The sequence below is a fragment of the Panthera leo genome, chromosome E1 (assembly GCF_018350215.1).
Source record: "Panthera leo isolate Ple1 chromosome E1, P.leo_Ple1_pat1.1, whole genome shotgun sequence".
In the NCBI taxonomy this organism is placed as follows: Eukaryota; Metazoa; Chordata; class Mammalia; order Carnivora; family Felidae; genus Panthera; species Panthera leo.
Genome location: NC_056692.1, coordinates 3,682,869 through 3,697,461, shown reverse-complemented (window position 1 = coordinate 3,697,461; position 14,593 = coordinate 3,682,869). Strand labels below are relative to the sequence as shown.

Sequence of the window (14,593 nt, the reverse complement as noted above, 5' to 3'; positions counted from 1 at the left end):
ACAAAAAACAGAAACAAAAAAAGAAACTTAAAAAAAAAAAAGAAAATCCACAACTTTGTCCATGTCATTAAATATATTCATATATAATAACCATAATATATTAGTATGCATTGGAAAGGAACACCGACCCAAACAATATGTCATGGTCAAACTAAACATTTACAATTCCGAGCGAACGGAACTCAGAACACAGGCGGGATCTGGTGGGGGGTGGGGAGGGGTGGGGGGACGGGAGTGCCTTCAGGAGAAGAGCGGTCCGATGACGTAAGTGGGGGTGGGGCCAGCTTGGTTTGGGCTGGGGGGCGAGGCCCCACGAGAACACATTTGGACACCCCTAGTGTATGGCGTGGCCGTGGCCCGTGGCCCAGCGACCCCGTCCACGGGTCTGGTTCACCCGCTCGCCAGTCTCTCTCTGGGAGGGGCTGGGGGCTTCCTTTAAGTATTGACACCCTGACATTTTTCCAGTGCCCCCAAGGGGCCATCTCCTGCTCCCTTGGGGACTCCTTGATCTCAGCCTTATTCCGATCTGGGGCAAACCCAAGGAAGTGTGCACCCTTTTCCCGCGTGCTGCTGCTGCGGAGGCTGAGGTCCAGGAGGACACGAACGGCCTTGGGGCGCCACAGCCGTCCCTCCCGGGAGGCATCATTCCCGTCCCTGGGCACCTGGGGCTGCTCTGAGGACAGAAGCCACCCCTGCAGGCGAGTCCAGGGACAGCACCGCATCCCTCCCCCCCCCCCCAACCCCCACATCGTTAGTGTTCCCGGGTGTCGGTAAAGCAGGCACTCCGCTGTCAGGGGCTCCAGACCACCCAGCAGGTGAGAAAAAGGGCAGGCGGGCGACCTGTTTTTGTTTTAAAAACTAATCAGGCATGTTTTTCTTCGAACACCTACATAGCACAACTCTGGTTAATACACTCTTCAAAGTCTAGTTCCATTTTACATCCCTTCCTAACTGTACAAACCGGAACGCCTCAGTTCCTGCTTCCCTCTCCTCCCAGGGAGGCGGGCGGCCGGCAGAGGCTGCTTTCCCGAGGACGGGGCCCTCGCTGCCGGAGTCGGTGGCTGGAATCAGAGCAGCGGAGGGCCGGGTTCTGGCCCGGTCCTCGAGATGGGGAACGCAGGCTGGGAGGACCGACGTCCCCAGCCGCTCACCCCCACGGGTGACCGGGGTGGGGAGGGCCAGGCCACGGGTGGATGGGGCGGCTCCTACCCTGGGGGTGCCGGGCAGAGGCTGAGGCCGGAGGCCGGTTGAATTTCGAGCAGGCCGCCGTCGCCTGAGGCCTCCAGGGCAGAGGGGGCCTCGGAGACCAGCAGGGCCAGCCCCTCTGCGGACGAGGTGGGGACACTGAGACCCAGGAGGGCACAGCCCTTCCGGGCAGGGTGAAGAAGCCAGGCCGGCGGGAACAGAAACAAGACAGGGCCCTGGTGGCGGCGTGGTGCCTTCCAGGGACCGGGCGCAGCAAGTGCGGAGGCCCCAGAGGCCCCAGAGAGGCTGACGGCGCTCAGCGAAGCAGGCTGGGCCTCGAGGAGGGCCGGCTGCCTGGAGGGGACGTCCCCATGCACCCAGCCTTGGGCCTCGCCATTCCTTCCCAAGGCGGCTCTGCCTTCTCCCTGCCCTCTTAGGCTTCTCTCCCAGTCTCTCCTGGGATCCCGCCCAACACCCCCAGGCGGCCAAACGTCCTTCCCGTTAAGTCTCAGGATTCGCCAAGGCCTGCCTCCTGGGACCCGGTGCCGGTTTTACGCCCTGCCTCCCCCATTCTTGCCACCACCTCTCAAGAGGTTACCGTGCCCGTCCCTCCCTTCCCCTTCTGTTCCCCAGGCTGCGTGCAGTGACCAGGGCCGGGGTCTCAGCCGGGAGCGCCCCGTCACAGCCTGCTCCGGAAACCGGGTGCCTCGGCCACAGGGTGGCGTGCACCGAGGGGCAGCGTGGCCAGGAGGCCCGGTTCTGGAGCCTGAACCCGGCCCTGCCTCTTCCTCGCTGGCAAAGTGGGGTGAGGATCCCTCCCTGTCTCGGGGCTGTCATGAGGGAAATGTGACAGCACGTGGGTAAAGTGCCTGGCACGGAGCAGGTGCTCAGTAGAAGGCGGCCGCGACGCGGGCTAAAGCGGGGGAGGCAGAGGAGACCCGGACCGCGAGGGGCCCAGCTTCAGACTCGGTAGGACCCTTCTGAGCAGGGAAAATGAAACGGATTTCCTGACGGAGAGGGGAGCCGGGTCCGGAACTCGGTTCGGCGGGGGCGAGGACGTGGGCCGGAGCCGCTGGGCAGTGCAGAGAGCTCCGGGGCAGGGCGGCAGAAGGCCCCGGGGCTCAGGAACGGGCTCTGCGTGAGGCGAGCGGAGGGTCCGGGTGCCGCGGGGCTAGGCCAAGACGGCTATGGAGGGCAGCCCGGGGCCGGGGGGCGGGAGGGGGGGGCCGCAGCAGGCATTCTTGGTCCAGCAGCCTCTGTCCCTTCCCCCGGGGAGAGGGGGAGGACCCGGGAGTGAGGGCAGTCCTCCCCCCAGCCAGGCCCAACTGCCTGTGCAAACCTGCATTCCACGCCGTCCAGGCCCTTCCCAGCAGCTGACGTCATTACACAAATAGTGTCACTGCCCCTTCTCCCTCCCCTGGAAAATGTCATAAAGGGGCTGGTTCCAAGTTTCCAGAAAGGAAACTCTCTGGGAGGTTTTGCCTCCGCAGTGCCTCCTCCAACAGGCAGCTCTAACGTGAGGCGGTGACCACCCGGCTGGGGCTGCTCAGGGGTGTCCTTGGGCCCACTGCCCTCGGCACGGGCCAGAATTCCGGGCCGGCACCCATCGCGCAGCTGGGCGGTGACAGGCGCGGACCCCGCGCTCCGCTCCTCTGGCTCCGCGAACTAGAACCCCCACCCCACCCCACGACCCCCCTGGAGGACCGAGTCAGCAGGTGGCAGCGGAGGCCACAGGCCGCCCGGGGACTGCTAGGGGGACACACCGCTCCGGCCGCCCCCAAGTGCCTGCAGGCCCCTTCAGACGGGGGCCCAAGTTGTCGCAGCCAGGGGTCCCGTGTGGGGATCCCCAAAGGAGGGTCAGGGGGAAGGAGGGGCGTCTCGGTCTTCTGTGTCCCGGGTGGTGGGCGGCCGGGCTCGCTCGGTCCCCGGCCCCAGGTTCACAGTTCTCACGTCCCCTTCTCCGGGGGCCACCCCACCTGCGCGGCTGGGCGCCCGCCCTCCGCCCCCCGCCCCGCCCCGCCCCGCCCCGCCCCGGCCGGGACCAGGCGGCCCCGCCCCCTCGTCGGCCCCGCCCCTCCCGGGGAGCGCGCCGCTGCTCTGGAAGGAGCCCGTGAGGTAGCTAAGTCTCGTCCTCATCTCTCCCGCCCCGGGCGCGCGGCGGGGGCGGGGCGGGGGGCGGGGCCGCGGCCGGAGCCCCGCCCCGCTACGGCCCCGGCCCCGCCCCGCCCCCCTCGCCCGGGAAAGCGCGCTCGCGCTCGGCCCCGCCCGCCCGCCCTCCCGGCGCGCCGCTGCCTCCGCGCTAGGCCTTCTTGCACTTGCCCTTCTTCTCGCGCTGCTGGAACTTGCGCAGCCGCCGCGCCCACGTGTCCCGCCATTGGATCACCAGGCTGCTCTTGTCCGCCACGATGCCGCTCTGGTCGGGCGAGTCCTCCGCGTTGCCCAGGAGCAGGTACTTCTTGAGGGGCTTGATTTTGGGACACTTGCAGGCGATGTCCCGCGAGCGGATCCACAGGCTCTGGTCACCGCGGCGGATGCGGCTCGTGCCCTGCTTGTACACGGAGATGATGTTCACCGTGAACTTCCACCAGTCCCCCGCTTTATCCGCCTTCAGGATGTGGATCTGGACCGCTGCAAGGAAGCACAGTCGGGCTAGTGCGCCACGGGCCGAGAGCGCCACCTGGGCCCCCCATTCCACCCCCTGGTTCCTGTGACCCACCCACCCACCCCCCCACCCTCCTCGAGCCGAGGGTGGGGCAGCCCACCTGACGGCGAAGGAAGACGAGACCCACAGTTGGAAAGTGTACAGGGTACCCCACTGGGGAACGCGTGGGTGGTGCGGGAGGCTGTGGAAACCCACCTGCTGACGTCTGGACCGGGGCCGCTGCTCCAACGAGCCTCACCCGGTGCCCAGCTTGAAGCTGCCACCCAGCAATGCCTTTGAGCACGAGCCCCCTCTGGGTCCAGGAAGGCCAGGAGAAGCTTACAGGAACTGACCGCCCGTCCTCCCAGCCCTCTGGGCAGAGTCCGCCTGCCCAGGACAGGTGTGCTCTGTGAGAGCAGTGGGGGCCACTCCTCACAGGCTGGGCGGGAACCCCTCTCAACCTTCCGCCATGGCTTTGACAGAGGCTCCAGTCATTTAACATCGAGCCTCAGGACCAGACGCACCACCTTGACCCAGTCTCAGAAAACCATAATGGGATCTCGGTGCCAGTGCCGAGTACCGTGAACCTGTCCTTCCAGGTGGCCGTAGTCCCCTTCCAGAGTCCAGGGTCCTCTGGATGCCCACCTCCCATGCCCGCCAAGCTGCCTCCCCCTCTCCTGACCCTCCCCAGTTCCCCAGGCTATCCCCCCCCCCGCTCCTGATTCTCTGCCAGTATTTCCTCCTCCGGTACAGGGGTGCCCCACCGGAGCCTGCAGCAGAATCCCCTGGAGGGCCTGTCAAACACACAGTGCCTCGCCCCGGAGTGTCTGATTCCGTGGAGCTGTTCGGGGCCCCAGAGCCTGCCTCTCTCACAAAATACCAGCTGGTGCTGACACTGCTGCTGCAGGAAATACACTTGGCCCTAGGAAGTGTTAATAAAGGTCATTTCTGCACATTAGGTATTACAAAAGTAGGAAGAAATGCTTTTCAAAGAAAAAGTGGGCAGGGGGGAGCTGGGCTCAAATACGTTGGTGAAATTCTGGGTCAACCAAAGTCGAGAGGTTTCCTGACTGCGGGACTTTTCAGAGCCTTCAATCTACAAAGTGCGTGTACGTGTGTGTATGTGTGTGTGTGTGTACGCGTGTGTGTTGGTTTCCCAAACAAAGGTGATGGCAGACCTCTCTGGCTAGTGCATCTCAGGTTAGCAGAGCCCCGTGGGGTCCATCTGGGGAACTACTGGGGGGACGTACAATCATTCCAGGGGATAAAGGGAGGGGGTCTCTGTGCACTAACCCATCAAGGAAAACCTGGTCATCTTCCCCATCCCCATGGTCAGAACAGAGGACATCCCCCTTGTCGAGCCCACTGGCCACCCCTGCACCCTTCGTCTTTGGGCCAGGCTGAAAACTGCCCTGGCAGGTGAGTGGGCTTGAGCCGTTCTGGAAAAGCAGCAGCAGATGACAGCCGAGGAAACCGAGTCGCCGGCAGGCTCAGCCGCTCCGGCAGCCACGAGGACATGTCCCCAGGGAACACCGATCGGTCACCCCCTGCCCACCTACGGCTCGGCCGGGCGTCCCGTGCTGGCCAGCCTCTCTCCGGGTCTGCCACCGTCACCCCCGGGGGCCCCGTGCCCCCCTTCCGTCCCCGCGCTCAGCCCAGGACGACGGGCAGGTTCAGGGACGGCTGGGCTCAGGGGAGCAGCGAACACCACCCTCATCTGGGGTGAGGGAAGTGGCAGATTTTCCCAGATTTTCATTTCAGCTGTTCCTGGACATCCTGAACTTTGCACTCCAGTGTGAGGGCTCCAAAGAATGGCTGCCATGGCAACCGTTTCCATGTTTTCGTCACCAAGGGACTCAACACTCAGTGTGAACTCCGAGGTGGGGTGGGGAGCCCTCCAGCCTGCAGAAGTGGCTGGGCCGTGTGTTTGACTGTGCAGACGGGGGTCACCGTGGCAACTGAGTGCCCCTCGGCTAAGCGACGGGGGAGCCGGCGTCCCTGAGAACCCCGGTTTCCTCTCCGTAGGACTGAGCTGAATACACAATGAGCCTCCCTCAGGATGCCACTGTTTCCCTGCGTGCGACCGCAGACCCCTGGCCCGTCCACGCTGGCCCCCGCCACCACCCCCCGCCAGCCGGGGGACCCTGGAGAACGCGGCTGTGATCCCAGGCACTGAGCGTCTGCTGGTGTTACAGGCTGAGCTGTGTCTCCCAGATTCATATGATGCAGTGCTAGCCCCCCACCCCCGTTTGTCGGAGAGGGATGGTGCTCGGAGACAAGGTCTTAACGGAGGTAATTAAGTTAAGACAGAGTTATTGGGGGCGGGGGGACGGCTAATCCAGTATGACTGGTGTCCTCGTGAGGAGAGGAGATCAGGACACAGACGCACAGAGGAAAGACCCCACGAGGACACAGCGGGAAGACGGCCGCCAGCCGGCCAAGGAGAGAGGCCTCAGGAGAAGCCAGGCCTGCAGACTCCCTGGATCTCGGGCTCCCGGCCTCCAGAACCGTGAGACGATACATTTCCGTTGTTTAAGCTCAGTCCGTGGTACTCGCTTCTGCAGCCCTGGTGAGGGGTCCCAGCTGTGCTAAGGAGAGGCCGGAGAGAGCCGGCTGGACAAGGTCAGGCCTCGGGCTGGCCCTCCAGGCCCCCAGGGGCCCTTCTTTGTCCCCCGAGCTGCAGCAATGCGGTCCTTCAGGAAGCAGGAGACCCTGCCCCACCTCTCCTGGTCTGGAGTCTCCCTCCCCTCAAGGAATTCCCTGGAACAACGGGCAGGGCAGGGCGTCCGAAGCGGCTGCCCACCCCACCCGTACTGGCCGGGCCTGAAGGGGATCCGCTTAGCACTGAGGACGCAGCCCAAAGCGGGACCCAGCCCCGGACACCTCGCCGTCCCCGAGAATCTGGGGGCCAAAGCAGTGGACGCGGGTCCTCCTCCGACCCCAGTAGCTCCCTGGCCTTGCGGTGGGACGGCACGGGGCGGGGGCGGGGGCGGGGGAGGGCGGGGGAGGATGCATGTGATTATGCTGGAAAACATCCACAGTTCCGCTGCCCTTGGCGACGCCTCCGCACATTACACAGCCCACCAAGTATGAGCCGCACACGCGGCGCACGGGCCAAGTCCCTGCAGCACATATACAGCTGAAAATATTCAAAATACACACTGAAACGGTGACCTCAGGCAGACCTGCTCCGCACGCCCGGGAGCGCACCAGGCACAGCCCAGCGCCAGGCCCGCCGGCCCTGCTGGCCGGGAGCCCGGAACGACTGGGGTCTCCCAGCCCCCCCCCGCCCCCACCGAGGCACTGCCCCACCGGGACGCCAGGCACAGCGGCCAAGGGCAGCCCTGCCCGCCCAAGGACCTCGGTCCCTGAGGCTGTGCCCCTGATGCGCACATGACACTCACTCCCGGCCAATTAGCCTCAGCCCTCAGGACGCCTGAGCCCCCACCGTCTGTGCACCGATGTCCTCAACTGACCTCAACGAGGACAGGATGGGGGGGATCCGGTGAGGATCCCTCATCGTGCAGTCAGGAATGAGAGAGATGGGATTAGCCCCGGAAAGGCAGACCGTGAGATCAGTCTGGGACGCTAAGAGGCGTGCTGGGACCAGCCGGCAGGAAGAGGGACCCAGCCGCAAAGCCACAGTGGTCCTTCTCGGAGGCAGATGCTGGCTGGGAGGGGGAGCCTGGCCCCCACGCTGCTGGTGCCTCGGGCCCCTCTGTAAGCGACGCGCGGCCGCATCCCTGGGTCCACACCGCCAACGCCCTCCCTTACTCTAGCTCACCCACAGAATGCGGGCTGAGGCTGGGCAGCAGTTGCTACTAAGCGGCTGTGCTCGTCGCTTGGCGCCCTGCTCTCCGCGCAGACAAAAGCAGGCATCGGGGTGTGGGACCCGGGGCCCGCGAGGTGGGATGGGTGAGGGCGGCTCTGGAAAGCCCAACCGAGCTGGGGCACCCGCGGGCTGCAGAGTGGAACAGATGCCCGTGGAAAAGCAAGGAGAGAGCGCTCAGGCTCCGGGGAGCCGGGAGCTGGCCCCCCACGCCCCGGGCCTACAGGCCGGGCTGCACTTTGTCTCCCGGCCTTGGAGTCCCGGAGCGCCCCACGTCTGCAGCCAGCAGCCGAGCTCTGTGAGCAAGGCCGCGAGCAAGGCGGGGCCGCGGCCACCCCACGAACAATGCCGGGGCTCACAGGAAGGACCTAGTAGCCACCGGGGCCGGGCTGTGATGACTGACTTCTTTTCTAATTCAAGCCTGTTGCTGGGCGGGCAGGGGCACGCACCTCCCCATCCCGTGACTCCAAGGGGCGAGAGGGGGACTGAGGGCCAGGCCGGGCCCCTTGGCCGGAGTCAGCAGTAACGGCCGTGGCCAGAGTTGAGCTGGTCTGGCCAAGGGGCGGGGGGCCAGCCCTGGGGGTCCTCTCGGCTGGGTGGGGGCATCCAGGCCACGGTGCTGGCTGTCCACGTGTCCTTCTATAGGAGCAGACCTCGGCCGTCCTTCCCAGAGCTCCCCGACCTCCGCAGGGTCCCAACACGAGGAGACTCTCGGGCCACCAGAAGCAATCTAAGAAGTAGGACGCTCCGGGTCCTGTGCTTGGGTTCCTCCAAAGGGGGCCCCGCTGCCCTAGGGCAGGCAGCCTTGTTCGTCATCCCAAGCCTCGCTCCCCGGCTCCAGTCCTGGCCCAGGAGACTCACAGCCTGTCAGCTCTGGACCCTCGGAGGACCTGTCCTCCCGGCATAGCGGGAAGTAGCTCCAAGCTGACTTCGGTCCCTGCTTGCAGGTTTGGGGGACCTCCTACGGGCATCAAAGCTCCCTCCCGGCCTGGGCCAGGTTCTAGGAAAGCTCTTTCCTCAGCACAGGGCATAGAGTAGTTGCTCATTCATCTGCTGGGGGAAGGGCTCTGGGGGAGGGCTCCAGGGGATGGGGCTTTGGTGGAGGGCTCTGGGGGATGGGGTTCCGGGGCAGGGGGCTCTGGGGGAGGGGCTCCAGGGGATGGGTCTGGGGGAGGGGCTCCGGGGGATGGGTCTGGGGGAGGGGCTCCGGGGGATGGGGCTCTGGGCGAGAGGGCTGTCAGCCATCTTTCTCTACCCACCAGCCTTGAGCCCTGGGACACCTCTGCGGGGAGGCTTCCTGCCGGCTGGAGGTCTCCTGGATTTATGGACCGCTCAGGGTGGGCCCCCAAGGGCTTCCCAGCAGCTGCCCCTCCCAGGGAGGCTTGGGTGGCCAGCCCCGGGCCTCCCCCCCTCCCAGCCATACCTTCCTGTTGGGCCAGTCCAGCCAGGGAAGGCTTGTCACCCATCTGTCTCCGAGACAGCAGCCAGGACGAACGGGGGAGGACACTAACCCCACAGAAACCATTAAAACCATGCAGCCCCATAAATCTCCTGGTATAGAAAGTATGTCATGAGCTGCAGCTGCTTTTATAAAATGCAGCTCTGACCACATGTTTCCCAGGCCCCCGTGAAGGTAAGAAGCAGCCGAGTACAGCCAAGTCCTGTTCTCGGAGATGCTGACTCGCCAGCGGGGGCCGGAACAAGCGTGCGGGGTCGGGGGCGCGGGGCATCTGGGCGGGCCGACGCACCCTCGATGAGGTGTCACCGCCTCCCCCATGAAATGAGGTGAAGAGCTGGAGGCTGGCTGTGGCCAGGGCAGGTCACCAGCCACAGCCACCCACAGGGGTCCTCAGGCTTCCCGGGGCTGCCCCCTCCTGCGGCATCCGCACATTGACGTGAAGGCTGCCTCGGTTTTCCCTGCCAGGCCCTGGTGCTGAGGCTCCATTCTTGGGAGAGGAGAAGGGGTCAGGTGCCCGGGACCATCTGATTGCACAGGGGTCCCCGGAGGAGGAGGGAACGTCCGGAGATCTGGGAATCGGAGAGCCAAAATCTGGGAGCCCTGTTCCCTGGGAAGCGGTCCCAGTCTTGCCTGGCCACCTGCACCCACCCCCCCCACACACACACCCCACCCTCACAAGTGTGAAGGGGTCGGGAGACTGGCTGCCCTGCCTGGAGAGAGGCTCAGGCAGGAGAGTGGACCTGAGCCCTGCCTGCTCGGCGGGGCCCCCTCTCCCAGGCAGGAGGAACCCCCCGTCTCCCATCCCCTACCCCTCACCCGTGGCATGGCCACAGCTCCAGAGTCAGCCGGAAGGATGGCCTCACACAGCCTTGGGAGACGCCCGACTCACCAAACGCACCTCCCAGCACCCCCTGAGGGCAATGGTGAGGGGGGGCCTGGCGCTGGGAAACACCCCCCCCCCGAAAGGCCCGGCAATGAGCACCGCCCCGGCCAGTGCGTCTGTGGGACCCTGGCCTCCGAAGCAGGGGAAGGCAAGAGGGCCGACCTCCCCCAGTCTGGCCTCCGTCCAGGCCCCTCATCACCCCCTGGTCCCTCCGGGACCTGCGACCTCCAGGACTCACAGAAAACTTAGCACACAGGGTGCTTCTGGCCACAAACTGACAGCCGCCCCACAGTGGGGGTGTGGCCTATCAGGCCCCCCAACACAGCCCAGTTCCCCATTAAGCCCTCTGCCTCCAGCAAGCCCCTCCTCAAGAGCGGGAGCCCAAAGGGCAGCCCCCGCCCCCCACCCAGCTGGAGCCCTGCAGCGGGGCATCCCGCAATCACTGGGCCTGTCGTGCACTTGCACACCGGGCACCCTTGGCACACCACGCCGGGCTCCCGCTCCTGAGGCACCCCACGCCTGGAGGACGGAACCTGCTTCCCCAAGAAAACCGGAAGACGGGGCCTCGGGCCCCGACACAGCAAGCAGGCAGGGCCCAGCACAACACCAGGGTCCCGGGGCTGCTCCCGAGCCGGCCAAGTTCGCCTCGGGGAGTCGAGCGGGCGTCTCTGAGCTTGGAAAGGTGTTCCCGGTCCCACGCCTCGCGTCCCGCAGCCGGCCCTCGGGGCTGGTGGCTGGTGGCTGGCTGGGGCCTGGCTCCACCTCCCATCCCGGCCGGGCCGTACACAGGCAGGTGCCGGAAGATGACAGGGCAGGCCTTGGGCAGGAAGCCCCAGGACGGTGACCGGCGTGCTGGGGACCTCAGTGCCAAAGGCACTAAGCCCAGCGGAGAGGCAGTGTCAGGGCCACCAGAGCCACCCCACGGCGGGGAAATGCCCAGCTGAGACGAACACTGGTTGCGGGCAATGCTCTGTGACCCTGGAGACAGGCCCCTGGTGAGCAGAAGACGGGTCTACCCCTGGAGGGTGTCCCCGCCCCAACTCGGCCCCAGCAATCCAGGCACCTTGGACAGATCCCCCCTCTCACCCCTCCGAGCCTCCGCATCCCCATCTGCATCTGTGAAATGGGAGGAGAGAGGAGACACCTTACATTAACCAGCCTTCCCCAGCCAGCCCTCCTTCCTAAAAACCGGTGCTCAGAGGAGAAGAGACTGTGAGAAGAGAAAATGGAAGGAAGCTCCAGGGAGGGCGAGATGCGGCCGGGAGCAGCCCCAGCCGCCCGGAGGCCCCTCTGGAGCTCAGCACCCTGCGGGCGGCTGCGGGGGCGGGGAGGGTAGTGCTGGGAGCCCAGAGCTGGGGACTCCCTGGGGATAGAGGGTCACCTTGCTGGGAAGGGCTGCGGGAGACCAGGCAGCGCGGCACCCTGCGGGCTCAGGGGCTCCTCTCAAGCTGTCCCTGGGGCCCGTGGGCCCTCCCTGCCCAACCTGGTGGTCACCCGCATTCCTCGACCTCCGCCTGCCTCACGCTCACCCCGCTCCGCATCTGGCCTCCATATGGGGCTGGCGCTCTGGGGGTGGGGAGGAGAGGAGGTCACATCTGGCTGGGGAAATCGGAGGATGCCCAAGGGGCCAGTGACCCCCAGGGAAGGGTCAGTGAGCCTCTGAAACACCAGGCCACGTGCGGCCAGCATCTGTGTCCCGCTCCCTGGAACGGCGGGTGATGCCTTGGGGGCCGGAGTGGCGTCTCCCAGCCTCAGCCGGGGGCCCTGCCAACTGCCTGGCTCCCCAGGAAGCTCTCCCTTTGGGGATCAGCCCCCCGGGTGCTCCTCTAACACGTGTACCCACACCCAAGCCCCGAGATCACAGGACGTTACAGACACAGGAACTCCGGTTCTAGGACGGGGTCGGTAACCCGTCCGGCTCTCTGAACTTCAAGGGTTTGACCCCGATCGCGGGAACAGCTACTGACCTCAAGGTCAAGAAAAGGAAGGGGAAGGGGTGTACAGAGGCAGAGATGCCATCATTTGCTGAGAGGCCCCGTGTCGCTGGAACCGGTCAGGCAAACAGAAGCCCGAGGTGGGAGACTCGTCCCCGACCCCATCTGATTTCCAGCCTGAGCAGCTAGACCGGAGCCAGGCTCAGCCACAGTGTCCCCAGCGTCCCACCCCCAGCGTCCCCCCTACACACGCCTTCGTGGCCAGCTGGGGCGCCCCCCCATCCCATCATGGATCCGCCCGTGACCTCTCTCCCCAACACCGCCATGCCCACCACCGGCACCCCCTGCCCACCCCACCGTGTCCGTCACACCGGCTCTGTCATCTCCAACAGTCACCCCAACACCACTGTGACGCCTCCCGCTTGCTTCCCCGGCAGGATGCGTCTGGCTTCCCCGGGAGCAGAGAGTCAAGGATCCTGTGGGGAAACCAGTTCTAGAGCCTTCGAAGGGACTGCTGTGCCCACTCCGGGCCGCCCAAGGCTCAGCGCCCTGGCAGCACAGGGGACAAACCTCTCGGGCTCTGGAGTCCCTGGCCTCCAGCATCTTACCTTGTTGCGTCTCAGCCTATCAGGGCGGGGAATGAAATTCCCTCTGTCCCAGGTGTTCAGTGAGGACGGGAGAGGGGAGGTGTGAGGTGTCCCATCGGGGGCCTGGCGAGGCCGCTCCTCTCCTGGGCTTCCGTGTCCCCCGGGGGACCCAGGGCACACCTGGGGGTGCTGATGCCAATCAGAAGCCCACTGAGGTCCCAGACCCTCTTCGGCCACGGGGCCCCCGAGAAAGCAGGAGTACGGACAGGCACGCGCACGACCCGAGAGCCTGGTCCCTCCCCACAGGTGCCAACGGTGTCCCCTTGGGAGCCGTACCTCAGAAGCCATCCTTGCGGATCTCAGGAGGAATCCTGGACCCAAACCGTCTTGTGGGAAGCATTCTGATTTTTCCATCTGCTGGTGCCAAACGTCTTTCAACAAAGGGGGTGACTAATAAACACTTCTGGGAACGAATAATTTTTCCAAGAACTGGCAAAAGTGAGATGATCTCACCTTGCAGAATGTGAGCTGTCTGTCTCCCCCCCCCCCCCCGCCCCACTAGCCTCTCCCCTGCTTCCCCGGCCCCCACCCCTGCCCCCAGCCTGTTTCCACTTTTGTGCCCGACGCCTTTCTCCCTCTGCCCGGGAGCCTTGCTCTGCCCTGTGAGCGCCAGCTACCGGGGCTCCCTCCTCCAGGAAGCCCTCCTGGAGAATGGGCCACGCCCCGCTTGTGCCCACCTCAGGCTGGACGCTGCCCACACGTCCACCCTCCGTGCTCTCATCTGTGTGCCCATCTCTCCTCCTCGACTGCAAGCTCCTTGAGGGCTGAGCCTGGGTCTCCTCCCCATTAAGCTCGGTGCCCAGGACAGGACGGGGCACACAGCAGGTGCTCGGTGGGTGTGCAAAGAGGGGATGGCGGCGGGACTTCCCGGGCTGCGGTGAGCACACGTACGCACGTGAGCCTTCTCGCACACACACCACGCTGTCAGAGGAGCGCACATACTCTCGCACGCACGGTCGCACAGGCACTCACACGAGCAAACTCACATGCTGTCACACACGCACCCTTTCACGTGCACACTCATACATGCCTGCTCACATGCACCATGCGCTCACACCGATGTGCACACGCATATGAGCACACCCACGCACGCTATCGCACGTACACTCACACATGCACACGCGGGAATACACATGCACATGCGCATATACGGTCATACTTGCACACCTACATACCCGCATGCTGTCACACACTCATGCGTGTACTCACAGGAGCCCTCACACACATACCCACACTCACTCACACACACACACAAGCATACACGCACATGCTCAGTCACATGAGCACACCCACAATGCTATCACACATGTACTCACGTGTGCACACTCACAGGCTGTCACACACACTTTTGCACACATGTATGCCCACTCACACCACACATGCACACCGACATGTGTGATCACATGAGCACACACGCTCACACACTATCACATAAACAGCCACAAAGCTCTCATACAAACACACTTACACATGTCCACCCACAGGAAAACACACCCACATGCTGTCACACGGGTGCACTTGTACTTGCCACTTGCACACCCACATGCTGTCACACACTCGTGTGCACTCACAGAAGCACACTCACACATGCCCACACACACCTGCACACATGCACACCCGCATACACGCACGGTCACACGAGCACACCTGCACACGCACACCCTCACGTACACACTCACATGCCGTCCCGCATGCACACTCACACACGGTGTCATACGAGCACGCTCACACCGTCACGTGCACACTCACAGTCCCGCGTGCACTCGCACACACGGCGTCACACATGCCCACACACGCACCGTCACAGTGCGCACACATGCTGTCCCACGTGCGCACACACGGTGTCACGCGAGCACGCTCACACAAAGGCCCGTCCCGCCCGGGCTGGGTGGTCCCGGGGACCCGGCAGGGATGCCAAGACACCGGACGATAACGGAAACTGTCTTCTGCGAACCGAACCACCGTCCCTCACCGAGCCGCAGGCTGGCGCCTTCTCAAGCATTTGCAAGGTGAGC

General features: G+C 64.8%; 1 protein-coding gene and 1 long non-coding RNA gene across 2 annotated transcripts in view; one reads left to right on the top strand and one right to left on the bottom strand.

Moving 5' to 3' along the window:
- Window positions 1-3,477: 3,477 nt before the first annotated feature.
- The window catches only part of NTN1 (netrin 1), a 169,987-nt gene continuing 158,871 nt past the window's right edge, over window positions 3,478-14,593 (bottom strand). The window contains exon 6 of the mRNA XM_042915378.1: window positions 3,478-3,813. Within this exon, the coding sequence (XP_042771312.1) occupies window positions 3,485-3,813 (329 nt within the window). The 3' untranslated portion in view covers window positions 3,478-3,484. The remainder of the gene's footprint in view (window positions 3,814-14,593) is intronic.
- LOC122206317 lies at window positions 5,723-9,190 on the top strand. Its single transcript, XR_006196413.1, has 3 exons — window positions 5,723-6,118; window positions 8,301-8,602; window positions 8,918-9,190. It is a non-coding gene; the product is annotated as an uncharacterized LOC122206317 (long non-coding RNA).